Source organism: Desmodus rotundus, chromosome 12, assembly GCF_022682495.2.
Source record: "Desmodus rotundus isolate HL8 chromosome 12, HLdesRot8A.1, whole genome shotgun sequence".
Classification (NCBI taxonomy): domain Eukaryota; kingdom Metazoa; phylum Chordata; class Mammalia; order Chiroptera; family Phyllostomidae; genus Desmodus; species Desmodus rotundus.
The window spans coordinates 97,702,192-97,721,597 of record NC_071398.1 but is presented as its reverse complement, the minus strand read 5'-3'; the positions used below and the strand labels follow the sequence as shown (position 1 = coordinate 97,721,597).

The window sequence follows — 19,406 nt, the reverse complement described above, 5'->3', positions numbered from 1 at the left end:
AGAAGAAGTGATCAGAGAAATGGAGGAGCAGAAGAAATTTCAAAAAGAGAATGTTTGGTGTCAATTGCAGCAGAGGCATTTAGCACAACACAGTCTGAGAGTATTCACTGCTTTTGCCAATGTGTGCATCACCGGCGTCTCTAGCTGAAGCTGGCTCAGGGGTGGATGCAAAGTCAATGTCCAGTGGTCCAAAGAGCAGACAGCCCCATGAACTTCATTAGGTCCCAAGTGAATAGGGTGGGCTTGCCAGCCTGTTACAGCATGGCGCCCGTACCAGCTCATGACATGGAAATACGCTTTTAGTACTATATCATTTGATTATCGCAAAATATCAGAATAAGTCAATAGGGCTATTGGAAGGAGACAGGGGTGGGTGGAGGTCATTCACCCATGCATGGGGGGATGTTCCCAAAATTCCAAGAACCACAAGTGGAAGGGCAAGGGGAGTTTCTTTTCAACTCTGGCATGTAGTCTCCTAAAAACATTAAAATATGGCCACCCCGCAGAATGCATCTTGCATTTCACCCTTCTCAGCCATGAGGGGAAATGCATTTCTACCCCCACAGCATGTTGTATGTATGAGGGGGGTAGTGTCTTGTTTTTGTGTCATGGAACCTATGACATGTCACATGCGATCATCATGTCAGCTTATTAACATGTCAGAGTGCAACTCCTGGCTTCCACCTCAGAAGGGAACCTGCTTGGGGAGGGGGGCATTCTGCTAGCCAGATGGGGCAGAGTCCTGCCAGCTCCCAGTGCCAGGGAAACCCTGGGCAGTAATCAATACCAAACCTGACTGGGAAGAGGACCACCCAAAGGCCTGTGGCTGGGAACCAAACCTCCCTCCTACCTGGGTCTGATCTCTTGGCAAGTTTCCTTCCTAGTCCCAGCTTTGTTCCCACTTACTTGGGGAGGAATCCAAAAACAGGAGTTATTTTGAAGAGGGTGAGGCAGAAAGAAGGGTTGGACAGCCATTGGCAGATGCTGAAAGGATCATGAGGGAGAGGGTTCTGCTTAGTGACATCACCCAGGGCTTCCAATTTTTAATAAATACTGATTGATGGATGGAAGTCGAGGCAAATGCCAAGGAAAGATCTCCACGTGTTCAGAGATTTTGAGTTAGAAATGCTCTCCTTCCAACTCTTCCCAAAAGGAAGTCGCTTGGGGAACACACCACAATGATTGAGGAACTAAACAGGCCACAGTTCTCCGGGGCCTTCTAAGGTCTCCCCGGCCAGGCCTGCCGGGAGATCAGCCCGTGACCCAAACACAGCTTCTTCTCTCCTGACGTCTTTCTGCCACATCATCGTTCTTGAATTCTAGAGGTGCTTGGCCCTCCCGGTTCCTACAACCGGAGCAGGGCCTGGGACTTGGGTCGAAGGAAAGACCAGTTGCCGGGACCCTCGGCGCCGGGAGAAGGAGCCCCGGCCGCCTCTGAGTACCTCCGCTGGAGCCTGGGCGCTTCTGGCTCCAGGTTCGGAGAGAGCCTTCGCCCTCCCACCCGGCGGGGCCAGCTGGCAGCGAAAGGCCTTTCTCCATTTACCGTGTGAATGCGCCCTCCACCCAGTCTTAAATCTCCCTGTTCGTAGGGTTATCCGATGGTTTTTGAATTCCAATCCAAGAATCTCAACAAATTACAAATGTTGTGTGGAAACATAATCAGGGTGTGGAAACATAACCCACTCGTAATTGTCAATTTTTAAAATGGAAAGGAAAAAATACTGCAGATAAATCCTGCAAAGTCTACGCCTGGAGTTTCTGCTTTCTTGGGGCCCCTCCCCCCAGCGCAGCCGCTGCTCCCCCTGCCTCACCGACTCCCTGCTGTGATCTCCCGCGGGAGGCTGAGGCTTCTCCCTGCAGCTGAGGCCTAACGGACAGCCTGGGAAGGAGACACCTTCTGGAAGGGCTAAGACCCCTACAACACTTCGGCGCTCCCGGGGCCCTGCCTGCTGCGGAGACCGTGTCCCAACACGGGCACTTCCCTTTCCCTGAGCGCCCTGGGAGTGTGCTCCCAGGTTCCAGCTTCTGGGCTTGGAGAACACAATGGCTCTCGCCCCCGCAGTCCTCAAAGTCCATCCCGGTTCCTGCAGAGGGCTCGGGGACCCTGGGCTCCCCAGCGGCGGCGGGTGCGGTGCTGCCCAGGCTGGACCAGCCGCACACAGCCGCTGGTATTTGAGCTTTGGGTCCGAGAGAAATTTGGGGGAAATATTGTGCGCAGAAATTTATAGATCACATGTCGACATGTACCTATCTGGTTGGCAGTGGTTAGGCAGCTGCGCCGGTGTTTTTGTCGAAAGTAGCATCCTAGGTGGTGATGGTAAGACCAGGTTGTAAGGCTGCAGGAATGACAAGTGGGTCCCTCTGGAAAACGCGGAGCATCCAAGTGGCGACATCTGGTTCCCTTTGCAACTGTGCGGCTCTGACCTGCGTTCCCTGGCACTACCTCTCGGTCACCTACCTGGCTGACCGCACACCCGGAACAGAGCTATCTCCCGCAACCGGGGAGGTCGCTGGGTCCGCGGGGAAGCAGCGCGCTCCGGGTGTCAGAAGCCCGGCTTCTTACCCAGACCTTTGTCACAAAGGGCGTTGGGCCGATGTTAGGGACGAAAAGAAACGTTACAACACAACTGTGGGGAGAAGGGTGGAGAAGGTGGGAGAGGCTAGGGCCTGCTGGGCTTCTGGGGACAAACCCCGCGGTGCCTCCTGCGCGTGAGGGGAGAGAGGAGCGGCCCCCTCAGCCTTCCGCCTCAGGCTCACCCAGCAGAACACCCTGCGAAAACCTCTCCGCAGGATTAAGTCGAGTCCCTTGGAGCCGGTGGCACTGACACGAGTGGCACTCGGCTTGAGCTCCGTGGTGAAAATCCCCGCGGAAGCGCCCCCCGCCCAACTTTCCCACTCGGCGCGGGCCCACCCGGTGCGCATCCGCCTCCCACTGGCATCCCGCTCGCGGGGCCCTGCGGCGGACAGATGTTTATTGCTCGGAGCCCGACCGCTGGGGAGACGCAGGGACCGGCGCGGATCGGTGCACCCAGCGGCGCTGGCGGGGCTCTGGGCTCCCGGTTGGGGGTGCGAGCAAGGCGGGGGCGGGGGGGCGGCGCGGGGTGGGCGAGGGGATGTAAAGAGGAGGGGGAGTGGGTGGACTAATGATGAAAAAGTCCCCTCCATCCCGGCTCCTTAATTAAATGCATGGAAAGAACCGAGGCGAGCACATCTGGTTTCAATCTGCAGCCCTTTGATGGCATCAAATGTTCTTTTCCCAGATCAGGGCTGGAAGTTCTGGGCTCACTGTGGCCGTTTGGAGCCCGGAGACCATTTCCACACACTCGGACCCTTCTTTCTACCCAGCAGAGCCTCCCGGCTACAGGGGAGAGATAAAGAAAGAAAAGTCTAGTAATCAAGGGAGCGAGGGGGTATGTATGCGTGTGTGTGTACACATTTAAAGAACATAAAACGCCACCAATAAGCACTTAATATTTTACTTACTCGTCATATAGTAACTCATTTCTAATGAGACTATTAAAGCTGTTACCAAATTCCAACAGGTCATGAAAAAATCGCTCAGCACCTCCCCGTCCTCTGTCAAGTCAGGGCTCAGCAGACAGACGACAGAGCATTATCCGTAGACTTTGGTGGGGGCCCCTCCCCTCCCCCGCGCCCCGCGGCGCCCGGAGGGACCCTGCGCAGCGCAGGAGCCTCACCCCGCGCGCCCTGCCTGCTCCGCATCTGGGCACCGCAACCCTCTCGGCTTGTCGTCCCCGCCTGGGGAAGCGACCTTGGCCGCACCAAAAGGTTCCGAAATTGGCCAGACTGGGGTTTGTGGGGCGGGGTAGGGGAAGAGGAGCAATTATGATAGACTCCTAGAGTCCTTTCCTCCAGCTAAATAAATACGTAAATTTCCTAGCGCCGCAGCCGGGTGATTCCTATGGGCGCGGAGACCCGAATCCACTCCACGCCTTCTAGACCGCCCCTCATCTGCCCTAACCCGCGGAACAAGCGTGGGAGCGACCCATTAGGGTCGCTCCTGTTATTTTATTGCATTGTTTAATAGGCTGTCTCTGCTGAGCCAAACGCAGCCTTCCTCGGCTTTGCTCTCTCCCGCGTTCCGTCCCAGACTCTCCTCCACCCCCAACCCCCAAAACTGTTAGACCAGCAGGAAACGTTAAAAAAAAAAAAATTGTTCAGGCAGAGGGAGAAGAAAATTTGATTGAGATAGTTGTGGATTTTCTCCAACAAGTTTCCCCGCAGCTGTTATCAAAACATGCAAATGAGATTTCCAACAGGATCTTCAACAAATCTGGAGGAGTTAACGCCGAAGCAAAATAATCAGCCCGTTTGAAGTGACTGTGGGTTTCAGTTTGTCTTTTCGCCCCGTGATACTGTTGCAGGGGAATGGTAATTAGACCTTTACTTAAAAAATCCAAAGGGGCTCTCGGCTTTCTCTCCCCTCCCTCCCCGTTCCCTCCTCCCTCTCTGGCTCCCTCCCTCCCTCTCTCTCTTTCTCCCTCGCTCAGATGTTGGCAAAGGGGGTTTTCTTAATCAGACTGTTTTTTGGTCCGAGGGAAAGGAGGAAGAAGGAGATTGTGATGGAGAAAGGGGGTCTGTAAAACGTCAGGCACCGCACAAAGGCTTTGCCACGTAATTACAGACTCCTATTAAGTCGAGCGCTGCCCTCCCAGGGGTCTCCAATTTTCTTGTATTCCCTACAAAGCCTCCTCTGCATGCCAGTTTGTGCCTTTTGAAGTGCCAGAGAGCTTCTTGATCCAACTGAGAAGGAAAAGGAGTCTCGGCAAGAAGAGGGGGAGAGAGAGAAGGGAAAGGGGGGAAACCCACCACCACCCTCCTCCGGACTCCTGAAGCCCTTTTTTTTTTCCCTCCTCACGAAAAGTAAAGTGAGAATCCTGCTCTCCAGTACATCTGCAAGACATCACCCTCTCCTCCTGAAACTTTAGTCACTCCTGAGAATCCGCAGGAGTGCAGAGAGGGGGAACACGTTTTCTTGAAGATGTTTTAAAGCTGGAACAAGCCTTCTTCTGTTGGTGCTTGAACTCTTGCCTGGGAATAACTTTTTTAACCTTAAAAAAACCCACTTTGATTCTTCTCTCCCACCCCTTCTTCTCTCTTCTTGTGTTTGCCTAACTCCCCCGCCCTGCTGGCCTCCCCTCTCCTCTCTCCCCCTTACTATTATTTTTAGTGTGTGCGAGTGGACGCTTTTGGAGAGGTGGAAGGAATTTTTTTCTCCTGACTCGAACGTAGGGTGACTTTTTGATTTGATTTTTTGGTGTGGATTATCTCTTTGGATCGCGCCGGACTTGGCCTCAGGAAAGCAGCCCGGGCTGTCAAAGGCTGGTGGTGGTGAAGAACGCGCTGCTCCGCGCGAGGGTCCCCCGCCCTCTTTCCACTATTTTGTGTGTGTGTGTGTGTGCTTCCCCTCCTCTCTCTCTCTCTCTCTCTCTCTCTCTCTCTCTCTCTCTCTCTCTCTCTCTCTCTCCACTCCCCCCTCTCTCTTCCCCACTCGACTCCTCTCCCCCCTCGCGCCCACAGCGTTTGGTGTTGATTCGAGCGGGAAGAGGGGGGTGGGTGGGATCGGAGGGGGAGACCATGACCTCCAGCTACGGGCACGTTCTGGAGCGGCAACCGGCGCTGGGCAGCCGCTTGGACAGCCCCGGCAACCTCGACACTCTGCAGGCGAAAAAGAACTTCTCCGTCAGTCACCTGCTAGACCTGGAGGAAGCCGGGGACATGGTGGCGGCGCAGGCAGACGAGAACGTGGGCGAAGCGGGCCGGAGCCTGCTGGAGTCGCCGGGACTCACCAGCGGCAGCGACACCCCGCAGCAGGACAGTGAGTGAGGGGCACATGCCCCCGGGGCTGCGCGTCCAGGACCGAGGGCGGGGGCCTGGGCTGAGCGGCTGGAGCCCACCCAGGGCCACGGGGAGAAAGTAGGGGACAAGGGGAGGTGGCGGCAGTGGCCGGAAGAACGGCCGGTCACAGACGGGAAGGGGGATGCGAAAAGGAGGGCTCTGCTGAGGGCGTCGCCGGGGCCGACTCTGGAGGGAGACTCCGAGGCCCCGCAGTCGGGGTCAGGGACGCTGCCCGCCGCGGACTCTCGCCGAAGCCGCAGGGGCTGTCCCTCAGTCCCGGGCGGACAAAGCGGCCGGATCTCCCCGCACGGAGGCGGCAAGGCTGGGAAGGGCGGGTAGAGGCATGCAGATTCGAGGAGGCCGCCCTGATTAGGAAGGCAGCAGGTTAAAGACGCTGAGTCAGGGCGGCATGTGTGGGTTCGGGGACAGAAGGGACACAGGAGGTGAAGGGCGCCGCGCACAGGAAGCGGGACCTACACAGCTCCGGTGGCGCAGGGCGCACGGGCTCCTGAGGCCTGGCGTGCGGGACCGGCTTCGCGGGAGCGCAGGGCCAGCCACTAGAGCTGCCCTCTGCCCCCTGCTGTTGCCTCCACCTGCAAATGGGTCGGAGACCCTAGCCGAGTCAAAGGCACAAATCACTCGCACAGGGTGATACCCGGCTACCAACTCGCATGATCCCGCACAGTAAAGATGCGCAGGGGAAGTGTGGGCTCCATTGTTGAGCCCGGTGTCACTTTGGAGGGGCTTTCCCTGTTGGCCCCCAAACCTCCAGAAAACTCCACACATGGTCTCCCTTCGTGGTCCCCCTTGACTGGTAGTTCGCCCTCAGGGATGTCGCCTAGAGTTAGTAACCATGCCTTTAAAACATGACGCCAAGGGCACCCATACTCCCCGAGTCTGTAACAGACCTGTCACCTAGCTCATCCCAGGTGACACGGGGCTGGTGGGGTGGATAATTCCTTCTTGGAGTCTGCAAGAGCTTGAACTTGGCTGGAACTTTTAAATGAGGCTGATCTCTTTTCCTGTCACTATTTGCCAAATGCTCTTTTGTCTTCAAATTTGGAATTTGTGGAACCAGGTATTCTGTGATTAAAACAAAACAAAACAAATCATACCCAATGTCAGACTCTCAGAAAATAGACCAAGCAGCTGGACTCAGAAACAGCTGGCAGCGAGGCCTGGGCTAGGTGGTGGGAGCCTGGCCGGCCGCGCTAAAGCAGACGGCGGGAAGAACCCTCTCTCCGTCCCTGGCCCTCTTTCTTGGTCCAGGCCTAGGCTCCCTTCCGTGTATTTTAACCAAAATCGAACTGGGACCTATTCACCCTACCTACTTTCAGAGGCAGAGGGCGATGGGGAGTCTGTCCTGACCTGCCACTAGGGAAAGATCGCCCACTCTGAGGGATTAAGCCCCCGCATCCCCAAGTGTTGGAAAGGGCTAGGCACACCACACCCAGCAGGGCTTTCTTGTGGCGGCCGGCAGCATTGTTTGAGTGGACACTCTTAGCTCCAAGCAAATGCACTGCAAAATAGTCTCATGATTTTTAAAAAGGTTTTACCGGGGAAAATTTAAACACACAAAGAGCAGGGAGAGTGGTATTCTGCATTGCCATGTGCCGGTCGCCCAGCTTCACCAATTCTGCTCACTCTGCCCTTGTGTCCCCACGGCTAACGATCAGTTGCACCATATATCACAGCTCTGAGCCCTGGAGGCTGGACCCACAGCAGGAAACAGAGCCTCGAAGGAATTGCTCTGTAGAAGAGCAGGGTGGGGCAGGCAAGACCAGCCAGCCCCAAGAGCTAGCAGAGGGCATTGAAAAGCAGGCCCAAGGCCCAGGGCGGCAGCATGCTCAGGGCCCAGTCTGGCTTCAGTGGGCGCCGGGAGCTACAGGGCTGAAGAGACACTGGATATTCCCCTGGTTTGGCTCCCAGTGGGCGCCACAAGAAGGGAGCTCGGGTTAGTGGTGGCCTCCTAGTGGGTACTGACTGAGCTAGGATGGGCAGAGGGGGCTGGCTGGAAAGCACCCCCAAGCCAAGGTGGAGGCCGGCACGCCTGCGGTCTCAGGAGGCAGCCCTGGTTTAGCCCAGGCTTCGCTATGTATGTGGCATCTGCCTGCGGTGTGAGAGGAAATGCAAAGGGCAGCAGTGGGTAGAGCTGGGGACAGGGAAAGGGATAAGAACCTGGAGAACCTGCCTGTTTTATCACTGAGCACATCTCGGAGTTTCAAGGAGTAACAATGCCTAGCAGGGAGTGCACCCCGGAAAGGAAAGGGAGGTTCAGAGGCTGCTGAGGAAGAAGAGGCTGCTGAGGAAGGATGGTCAACAGTTATGGAAGGAGGTCGCAGAATGCAGAGCTAGGTGATGGGGACAAAGTGACCATCACCAGGGGCTGGGAAAGTAGCTGAGAACACATACACACATATATATACAGAGATGGCAAGGGGCCTATTCTAACAAATAGTTGTTGCTTTTAGAAACAAGGTTCCCTCCTCCTCCTCCCCCATCTCTGGAACGGGGAATAGGGGGGTCTGGTAAGTTGCAGGATAGCAAGTGTCCGGGAGGACCTTTGTCCTTGGTCCTTGTCCTCCACCAGCAGTTGCCCAGGAAGCTGTGGTGGGCTACTTGGAAGCCAAGACTGGCAGGGCCTGCCGTCTGCTGGGGACATTGAATCAGAGAAGAGAGGAGTCTCCAGGCAGAGGGCGAGAGCTGGGCTCCGAGGCCACCAGGGGAAGAGCCCTGCAGAGTCAGGCGCTCCCCGCAGCCTGCTGGGCATCTTACTCCACAGTGGGAAATGGGGAGATCTCTTTTGGAGAGATGGGGAACCTTCCGAGGCAACTTTTACTCTCCCAACTATATGGATACGTGTCCTTCCTAATTTTTCTTTTGGGCTGAAATTAGTTAAAACAGACTCCATTTACACTTGCTATTTTAAGTCAGTCATGTTGCGGATTTTTCCAATTACAACCTGGGTCCACCTTAGCAAAGAGGAGCCGTGTATCCTGTCCCAAGGGAGGGCTTCCCGCTGATCTCCCGCACCCTCAGCCCCAGAAATTCTGTTTCCCCCATTGGTTGAGATTCGCTCCACTTCTCTATAGAACGACTTCTTTCCTCTATTACTGATTCCCCCACCCCGTAAATTTCTCAAACTTCTAGGTTCAACTCCCTTAAGGGTTTAAAGAAGCGGTTCTTTAACACTGTCAGGAATGCTAGTTGGGGAGTGTGAAGTGGGGCGAGGGGGTGTTAGGTGAGGGCAGTTGTCCGGGAGAGGAAAGAGGAACAGGTCATAAACCAGGCAGACCTGCTCCTAGGAGGACGGTGCATCCCGCTGTCATTTCTTAATCTGAACTTCTGCAAACTCTTAAAAAAAAAAAAAAAAAAAAGCCTGCCTTCCACGTTCCCAGCCTCTAAATTAGTGAAACCAGATTGTCCTAATAAGACCTTTTGTTGGAAACACATGTAGTCATAAAAAGGTAGACGGAAAGTCAATTAGACACGCGCGCGCACGCACGCACTCACAGGCCGGCGCTAAGTGTGCACCGAGCGCAGCTGGGGCCCGGCAGGGACGGGATGCAAAAGCGGCACAGAGGCCCAGGAAATTGATTTGTCACAAAAGGAGAGGTGTAAACTGGACGCAAAGGAATTGCCAGCCAATGCCTCCGCCAGACACCCTGAGCCCACCTCCACTAACTACTCCTAGAACAGACACCCGGGGATCGGGAACCTTCTCTGGGCGCTCCCCAGTTGGAATTCGCATCAGAATATCAGTTTCCCTGGAATCTCAGCATTTGCAACACTTATGGCGCCAGAAATTTTCTTATGGGGCACCACCCCGGGACCCTAGAGCCGGTGCCGGCTCTCTGAATTTGGGCCTTTATTATCTCTATTCAAGGGGGGAGGGGAGGTCAAGAAAATACATTGTTCTAACGGTAGCCTGGGGCAGGGGGGAATCTCTTCAGAGGAGGCAGGGAAATCCAGGAAGAAGGAGGGTCACTGAGCCTCCGAAGTCCAAAATGAAGTTGAGAGGAGAGGTGGTGAACCCTGTTTATCTTAACGTGCAGGGGCAGGGACTGGACGGCCTCCCTCTCTTAATCAATGTTGGAGAAACTGACAGTCTGGTGATTCCCACCGCTTCGGAGCCGAGGGCCACTTGGAGTTTCAAGTGCGAGGAAGGCGGGCCTGTAAAGCCCGAGGCCCCAGGCTGCCATACTCCCGGCACCAGACCCCCCAACTCTAAAAGACGGTCACCGCCGCCACCTCCATTCCTCCGCAGAGGCCGTTTCAAGGACTCTGGAGCCCCTCTCCCGTAGCTTAGACGTCACCCGAAGCCCGCATCGTGGTCCCGCGACCTCAGCCTTCCGGGCGCGCTCAGGTCAGAGCGGAGCGGCGTCAGGCGGGCAGCGGTGGGTCACACACGGGTCCCTGCAGTTTCTTCATCTTCCCAGGGCTTCATTTTAGATTTTACAATCGGAGCGAATAAATCATCTCCAAACCAATAAGATGTCACCCACCCACCCTACCCCTCCCCGCGCGAAACTCCCCCCGGCAACTTCAGAACCAACGCTACCTTCCTACCCTACTGGCTCCGAACCGAGTTTTGAATGTCGGTCCCCGCCAGCAGCCACTTCCTTTTCCACATTTAAGTGGCACCAGTTGATTTTCAAACAGGAGGGTTCTTAGACCAATTGATTCCTACTTTAAAAGACGCGTTTCTCTTACACGTATTCCCCTCCTTCAGCACCCCACCAAAGCAGACCCCCAGCTGCCGGAGAGCCTCCGCGGTAGAGGCGCGCGGGTCGCGCGCTCCGCGACACTGCCAGTCGGAGCGCACGCGGCGACCCGCGCCCGCTTCCCGCTCCGCGCAGTACGGTTCGCAAAATATCCATTTCTTTTTTACTCTTTCGGAGAGATGGAGAGAGCAGAAGCCTTAGGAGGTACAACCTCCTTAGAAACCCAGGGAATCTTTGTAGAGGAGATAAGCCTTGCTTTTTGCTTTTCTTCCCCCACCCCCCCGCCCCTGCACGGGGTGATGAGAGTTTCGGGAAATAATCTCCCCAGAAGAAAAAGTGAAACGGGGGATCAGCATCCTCCATCCAAGCCATTCTTAAATTCACCAACGGCGCCCTTGGTCAGTACTCCTCGGAGCTAGAGATCAGGCGTTTACAGGAATTACCTGACACAGGGGACAACGCCTTGCGGCCTCTTGGTGTCCAAACACTTGCGCGTGCGAGCCGCTGTAATCACGGGCGCTCTCTGCCTCGAGTTCCGCATTTTAACTTGATGCGGGCCGAGCACCACTCCCACAGCATGGGTGTCCTTTACCTCCCTTTTCCACGGTACTGGGAGGATGCATATGTCAACGGCATTACTATTTGTCCTCAAGGATTTGGGTTCTTGTAAAATCGAATAGCTTGGTGAGCAAGCTAACAGACACTCAAAGACAACAGACTCAAACAGCAATAATAATATCAACAGAGTGCCACGGGCTCCTTTTCTCTGCACATGCTGTTTCTTATTAAATCACTCCACGCGGAGATTCATTGAGGAGCCATCTACCGAGGGACAGTCGTCCGCGTTCAGGGTCAGCGGTCTGTTTTCCTCAGGTAGTTTTTGAGAAAGAAGTCTCCACAGTAGCGTGAATCTTAGTTGATTCTTGGTGCCATTTGTCTAATTTAGTGAGGCAGCCACAGGTAGTAGTCCAACAGAGAATCACGGGCGATTGATGTTAGGTTAAAACTAAAAAATTCACTACATTTCACTTGTCCTAGAACCACTTTTCTTGGTGAAAAAAATATCTGGGAAGCCGATTACAGGGGCAATGGCCACTCGGGACAGGAGGGAAACAACGGCATGAAGGACGGCTGTAGAAGGAAATTTTATGAAATAAAACATGTCAGAACAGATCTGTCTCTCTCACACACGTGTGGCTTCTCAGAAGCATATGAGGACAATCAGACTCCAGAATTCTGTTCTCAGAGTTCTCACACGTAGGAGTGAGGGCCTGAGCTATGCCCAAAACGCTGTCCTACTCAGGATGCCCTGGCCCCTTTACTGCAACAAGCAAGGAGGGAGCAGCAACTCCCAAGAATGGTGGGGCTTAATGTACCATTAGTGATTTCCCCAGACTCTACTCCAAATGAGAAATAAATTTGAAAAATGTGTGTTCATTTGCATCCCCAAGGTCCGAGTTATGAGAAAGGACAAGGACAGGCCCTATTTTGTCTGCTTCCGTGGAGTTATTTGCAAGTGATTGGAAATTTTCTTAGGGGTACTTAGCAGCAAGGAGAGAGACTCCAGGGGAACTCCGGTGGTCACGGAGGTCCCTGGGACAGGAATAGCCGGGGCTCTCTGAATCTCACCTTTTAGGAGGTGGGGTGAGGGAGGATTAAAATAGGGCGAGGGAAAATTAATTCAATAATTTAGTGAATTTAACTTTTAAAACAGAGCTCACAATATCTTAGACTTGAATGATCTCCATGTAGGGGCCGGAAAAGACGCAAACACCCCCTGCCAGCATCTGTCCTTGGCCCTCAGCCTCCCAGTTCCTAGAGCTCTGGAGCCCAGCTCTAGGGTGGGATCTGCGTGACCTGGCCAGGCATGCCTCTCCTTACCTTCTCCCGCCTAAAGGGGGCGCATTTCTCTCAGGCCGGGCTGGGACCTACCCTACCCTTCCAATACCCTTGGACTCCTGCAGGAAAGAGAGGCATGCTAGAAGACCCCTCTACACCAGCAGCAAAAGATGGGAAATATGAATATCGTGAAGACACTCCAGCATAAATAAATTCTACAGAGACACAGAGATAGCTGGTAGGCAGTCTGCCTTCCTCTTTGAAATGAGGGTAGTCAGGACTGCAGGGTGAGCTGGAAGGAACAGGAAGGGAGTGGCATTAAATGCCCCTGGGTTCTTGGGCACCAGAACAGGTGTCTGGGTTCCATGAGGAAGGAGAGGGTTTGTCCCCGAGGAGGTGGTGAGACCATTCTGCACATGAACTCCCAGTGTTTAAGAAAGTGAGGCATATTTGAGAGACGCAGAGCTGGCAGTATTAGTGAGATGCTGCCAAACTTCCACAGAAACCCTCACCATCCCTGCAGTCTCAGATAAGGCGGAATACCAACCCCGCCCCACCCCCTATAGATAAGCCCTTGGGTTAGGGTAAACCCCTTTCCCTCAAAGCAGGAACAATAACTGCCCCAAGTCTTGAGTGTGCCTGCAACGTGGGCACCCAAAGCTAGTTCCAAACCCCAAATCCTCCCTTTTGGAGAAAAGGTTTCAAAAGCCCCAAAGGACATATGAGGGTAAATTCTTAACCCCCCCTCTGTAAATCTTGGAATTTTCTACTTCTCTCCTTACCACTCCTTGACGTCGGAGGTCAGCAAGACAAGGCATTTCTAGGAGCAGCACAGCGGCAGAGTGAAAATTGTGTCTTCTTGGTGTAGGTGGTGGTAATACATACCTTCCAAGATAATCTAAACTTGGGTGCTCACTAAAAACAGAAGCACAAGGCCAGGAAATTGCCTTCCCACAAACATTTGTCTGGGAGTGAAAACATTCACCCCATTCACTTAATTTCTCATCATTAGTCATGTCATTATATTTTAAAGTCCCTCACAATGCTGGAAGGTGGTGTAGTTATAAATAAACATAAAAACAGACTGGCACTCTCCCAGTACTCTAAATATACATGGGGAGGCCAAAGATTTTCAAAGGGGATTCAGATATACAGCTTCAAGGCTAAGGGGCCCAAGTCAATCAAAATTTGAGCCAGGATATGCTAAGTTTAATCAGCTTGACTATGGGCAACGTGAAGGTCTAGCCAGCACTTCTGATAATGAGGGAGAACCACATTTTCTAAAGTTTCCATTGTATTTGTCCACACAAATTCATGCTAGTCTGCAAAGGGCTTGATAGAATTGGCTTGGTCATGGCAAATGGTAGGGGACTCAGTGTCCCCGCCTCCTGTCCTTTTCTTCTTTGCATTCCCTGTGCCCCACCTGGCTGTCCAAGACCTCTGTATTGCAGAGAGATGGGTACCTGGAGGCCACAGGAGCCCCCTGATGCTGTCCTGCAGGCCTCTCCAAAGAGGAGAGGGCTGTTGAGCTCAATGACATGTCAGGTACCATCTTTTTATGTACTTTCCTCTCTGATAATTCATTATATCATAGCCTGGAGTGACTTCTTGGGAACTGAGGTTTGGGGACCTGGTTGGCATTCTATTTGTCTTCCAGGTAACTCATAAATCTATGAAGTTGAACGTTCCAATCTTTATACGTAGGCACGGACAAAAATCACCACTAATCCAGCCTGGAGGGGACATCAAATAACTGTGTGTTGTGGCTTTTCTTTCCATTTTTACCAGTGCTGTTTCCCTAAATCCTACTCTGGATTACAGCAGTCACATCCCGCTGGGATGGCGGCCAACCTGTTGTCTGTGCTCAGTCCCTGCTCACCTAGTGACAGAATGAGCTCCTCTCTTCAGTGGACCCCCTTCCCCAGCTGGCCTAAGTTCCAGACCCCTCCCCTCCCCTTCCCACTTTATACTCCTTGCCTTGGACATCTCTAGGCCACCCATTTCACTCATCATCTCTACAGTGAGGCTGCCAGGGCATAGCTTCAAGGTCCTCTTAGAACTGCAGGCTCAGATATGCAGCTACCTACTACCCACGTGGCATTTCTGTTTGAACATCCTAAAAGTGCTTTGACATCAAAAGCAAGAAAATGTGCCACCAGTGAGCTCCCTTTCCCCGGCCTGATCCTCTATAGCTTTTCCTCTTTTCCTGCACAGCAACATGTAGGCGTTAAACTCACATTTCACCCTTGGCTCCTTCCTTCATGCTGCTGTCCAATCCATCCCCTGGCCCCAAGTTTACTTTTCTACAGTCACTCGAATCCGCCTCCTTTTTACTCCTCCATGGTTGCTCACCTGCACTGCTGTCCCAGCCTCCTAACTAGCTGGGTCTCTGTGCATCCATGCCCGTCCTCCTCTGTGTGCGGGTAAGGAGCAGGGCAGAAGAACATTTGCAGAATGAATGCATGATGAATGCGTAGTGTGTTCTTTCACAAACTCACTTTAAAAAAAAAAAATCCATGGCTCTCCCCTTCTTTAGAACTCATAGTTGCTTTTCATTTTCTTTCTATATCAAAGCCAAATTGTTTATCCTGTTCTTTTTTCTTATCACCCTTTATCATCTGTATCTCCATCCCTGCCCCATTACCTGCCTGTCACACACGCTGCAGACCTCACTATTTTCCTAGCATGTGGGAGTGGGGCAGCGGTCTGTAGGCTCCTTTCTGCTTGTCTAACTTCGGGTCTGAGATGCCCTTGCTCCCTGTCCCTTTTGCACACTTACCCCAAACGCTCTTTGGTGTGACACCTTCCTTGACTGCTTCATCTCAGACCAAGCAAGTCCCCTTCTCAATGCTTTCTGTAGCAACAGTCAACACCTCGACAAGCATTGCTTAGCTCTTTTCTAAATATTTGTGGTTATTAATTTGTCTTGAGAATTTAGGATTAGAGACTTTCGTGGGTGGGGGGGGCTATCCCACAGTGTAAACAGCAGAGCGGCAGCGAGCAGATAGACAGCTTCTGGGCATAACCTGGTTGTGCTGTTCGCAAACTGTCCAGCTTGAAGTAATTTTTTGAATGTAAGAGTAATTTCAAAGTGCAATACTGCTCATTTTAGGAATATTTGTGTTATTTTACATGGAAAAGTTTAAATAGGAAAGTAAAGCCGTCTATATTTCAGCTGTGGTAGACGCGGTTAATAGTTTGGTGCTAAAATATTTCCTCTTGATTTTCACCAATTTTTTGTATTAACATTGTTGATTACTGGTTTTTCTTTAATCAGTGGGGGAATTTTTAATCCCATTTTCAGAGGTTGTGATTCCCCCAAATTAAGAAAACACTCAAATATTTAACCGCACGTTTTTCTCTGTTCCCGGGAGAACGATGATCAGATGGGACAGTGACAGAGTCCAGGGCACAGACGTGTGTTTTCACAGAGGAAGGAGCACTTATCAAAATCAGAAACAGTGCGTTTATCCAGAGACAAAAGTCTGTAGCGCCCCAGCCCTTAGGTAGCATGATAAATATGGAGAAGATATAAATTGTTATTATGAAGTCTATTTAAAAATCATTCTCTGGCAAGTTGAGGTTAAAACATTTGCCTGATGAACACAAATATTTTCTTTAGGGAAAAGTATTAACAAATGATAGGAAATCTTATAGAAAAAAATTGTAAATGATGAATTAGGTGTATCATAATAATGCCTCTTTCTCCTGCTCATGAGAAAGGGGGAACAGAGAGAGTAATTATCATTTTTGAGGATTCAAAACCACCCTTGCCCAATCACAGTTCCTGCCGGTCGGTCCCCACACCGCCTGTTTCTAAGGGAAGAGAGGAGAACAGCCCAGCCAGCTCCCTGCTTACAGCCAGATGTGCCGTTCAGCACCTCTAATCCTCAAGTTCAAGTTCAAGGAAAGACCACAGGGTGAATCCTCAACACGTTTGAGAAATAAAATGTAATTTAGTTCATTAATAACGAAAACTGAAATCCGCAGTTCTGCTACACACATCTCAAAGGCCGGCTCCCTTCTGACAAGAGAACAGAATAGTCTCGGGGCACATTCGCCTGTTAGTGCCGGTTCTCGGCTTCTCTCGGGAAGGAGGTTTTTCTGGGTGTGGTCATTTTTACTAAGAATATATGGAAATGCTATTGAAATTTATATCTTTTTTCTTGTTTCTTTATTCCAACATTCTTCTTTCCCAGGGTGGTGAGAATGTGTTGTCTGTACTTTTTTTTTTTTTTTTGGCTTGGAGATTCAGGGCTACCTTGAACGGCCAGAAAATTGCAGTGGTGTTTGGGTAGGCCTTAAACTACAATCATTTCAGCTGAGTTAATAGACTCACTGCTGATTGCTTTAATTCTTTTCCCTGATTTTTTTTTTTTTTTGGTATAAATGGCTGCATTACTTTGTCTTAAAAGATTAATAATAATAATACAAATGAGAAAGTGAGATTAAATATGAAACTGCTTCACAAACTTTTAAGAACATCTACCAATAGTATTAATGTTTTAACAAACCAATTTTAAGAAGTCAGTAGGAATGGAGAATGATTATTTTCACTTTACAGATAGGAAAACTATGGCTTGGAGAATTACATGGAGCTACTGTTAGGTGACTTGAATCTTTCTCCCCTGAGTCCATTTTAACTTTTCTGATTGTTCCCCATGGTTTTTGATGTCAGCCCGGTTCTCTGAGATGACTTATGGTCCAGCGAAGCCATACTCAGTTAAAAAGGGGGAGCCCAGCCTGCCACTTCGCAACACACAACCAACCATGCCACATAGTCTTGTACTTCCTTTGGCTTGCACTCTCCTTTATAAAGTGGACATGCCACTGCTCTGCCTAGCATGGGCATGTAGGGAGCTGAAAAGATAGTGCATTAGTGAAAATCTTAGAGAAATAAAGGGCAGAATAAAGGTACATGGTATACAAGGGTATATGTACCTTGGGTACATGGTATAAGGAACCAAATGAAGACTTTTCTGGGTTATCATATAAAGCTGAAAATCTAAGAATGCATTTCAAGCCATGGATGCCCAGCCCTCCAAAAGCAAGACTCTTCAGTTTAGATTTAAGGACATTAGGAGTTTCATAACATTTCACTTTCTATTTAGAGAACTCTATGTTCAGTTACATTTGCATAATATACAGTGGACTGCCTTATCTGCAGATTCAATTTTAATTTCAGTTCAGCATGGTCAACTGCGGGTCTGAAAATGTTAAATGGAAAATCCCAGAAATAAACAACTCATGCCTTTTATATCACACGCTGTGCTGAGTAGCAAGACAAAATCTCACGGGCCCTGCTTTATGCCCTGGGACGTGAATTATCCCTTTGTCCAGCGTCCCCAGTGTTGATGTTAATGTGAGTCACCTAGCAGCTGTCCAGGTGATCTGACCCACTGCCTGCATATCACAGTGCTTGTGTGCAAGTCACCCCGGTTTCACTTAATAATGGCCCCAAAGTACAAAAATAGTACTGCTGGCAATTCAGACATGCCAGAGAGAAGCCCAGAAGTGCTTCCTTTAAGTGAAAAGGTATGTGTGTGTACAGAAAAACAGTTTACATAAGGTTCAGTAGTATCTATGGCTTCAGGCACCCACTGGGGGTCTTGGAACGTATCCCCCGTGGATAAGGGGGGACTGCCGTACTTGCTGGTTGACGTCAGACAAATCTGTTGTTTGGAATAATGAGACAGTGCAAACGGAGGCCTCAGAACCCTGCTTTCTTCCCCACCGACGGTGCTCAGACGGATGCGTGTCCTTGGCCTGCCCTCACTGCCACAACGTCTCTGACAAGGACCGCTTATTCCAGGCTCGGATATACATTCAGTGTGGTTCCCCAACCCAAGTTTATTGCCATTTAAGGCCACTACAGTTTGGACTGCTCCCATACTTCAGAAGTCGTACCTGCATGCCTGCCTCTCACTGAGCCCCTGAGCACACAGCCACTTAGAAACTCAGGCCTCGTGGCGGTCGGTGGCGCTCCTAAGGCCACACCTCGGTGCCCGGCAGAGCCGGGAGTCTGGCCCAGAGGTTCCTGGCTCCGACCACCTCTCTCAGGCCTCCCTGCCCCTCCTTAGCATAAAAAGCAAGTGACACAAATCTGTTTAAACCTGGAGATGGCACCAGCCTTCCCTGTTTCCACTTTATCCACCACCACAGACTTGACAGTGACTGAAGACAACTAGCCTCCCCCAAAGGAGCCACGGAGCTGAGTGGAGAAGCTGTGGCCTGTGCTTGGACCACCAAGTGTCCGGACTTCTTACCGTACACCTCACACAGTGGTCGGTCAGTCTCCCCGAGACCAACCCTGTTCAGTTTCCTCTGCAGCAGAATCCCTCCAACACAGCACTGCCGTACCACCCTTTGGGGATTTCTGAGTGCTTAACTTAATTTTTATAACATGAAAAATACTTACCATGTGAGCTGTGATTATACAGAAAGTCGCCATTGTTTTGCCAACTTAGATTTCCTAACCAGTTGAGTAAGATAAACATTCTGTCCTCAGTTTGACATGTGACCCGCTTTGTTATGTATTGCTTTGAAATCTGATAAACCTGGGAGACGTACAGACTGCATTTGTATATCGTGAAGCTTCCAGGACTCTTTATCATTATTATTATTTTTTTTGCCAGGTAATTAACATTTAAACCTCTCTGGCATTCTTCAGCAATAGGGCAGCATGGCTAACACTCATGGTGCATATGAAGGGAATGGATCACGTGGGTGGGGCGCTCAGACCCCGACTTACTGCACCATCACATGCGCTCGTGTCTGAAGAAGCCGTTTACCATGGTCTCATGAGCTTACGCGCGAGAGAGGAGTCACATCCTCTCCAAAACACGACCCATGGACGCTGGCCAGAGATGAGGAGGGCAGCTCTGAGGGGAAGATGAGTTCTCATGTCTGGAAAAGTGTCCATTTGCTAAAAATGCTGTGTGCGCTTTAGCGTATTATGTAGAGTCTCTGAGTTGGGGGTGGAGA

General features: G+C 51.3%; 1 protein-coding gene across 2 annotated transcripts in view; it reads left to right on the top strand.

Moving 5' to 3' along the window:
* Nucleotides 1-4,323: 4,323 nt before the first annotated feature.
* The window catches only part of PRRX1 (paired related homeobox 1), a 68,369-nt gene continuing 53,286 nt past the window's right edge, over nt 4,324-19,406 (top strand). Inside the window, exon 1 of one of the 2 annotated variants that reach the window (XM_024553535.4) lies at nt 4,324-5,839. In XM_024553535.4, the coding sequence (XP_024409303.1) occupies nt 5,599-5,839 (241 nt within the window). In that variant the 5' untranslated portion in view covers nt 4,324-5,598. The remainder of the gene's footprint in view (nt 5,840-19,406) is intronic. The other variant, XM_024553528.4, reaches the window with a different exon arrangement.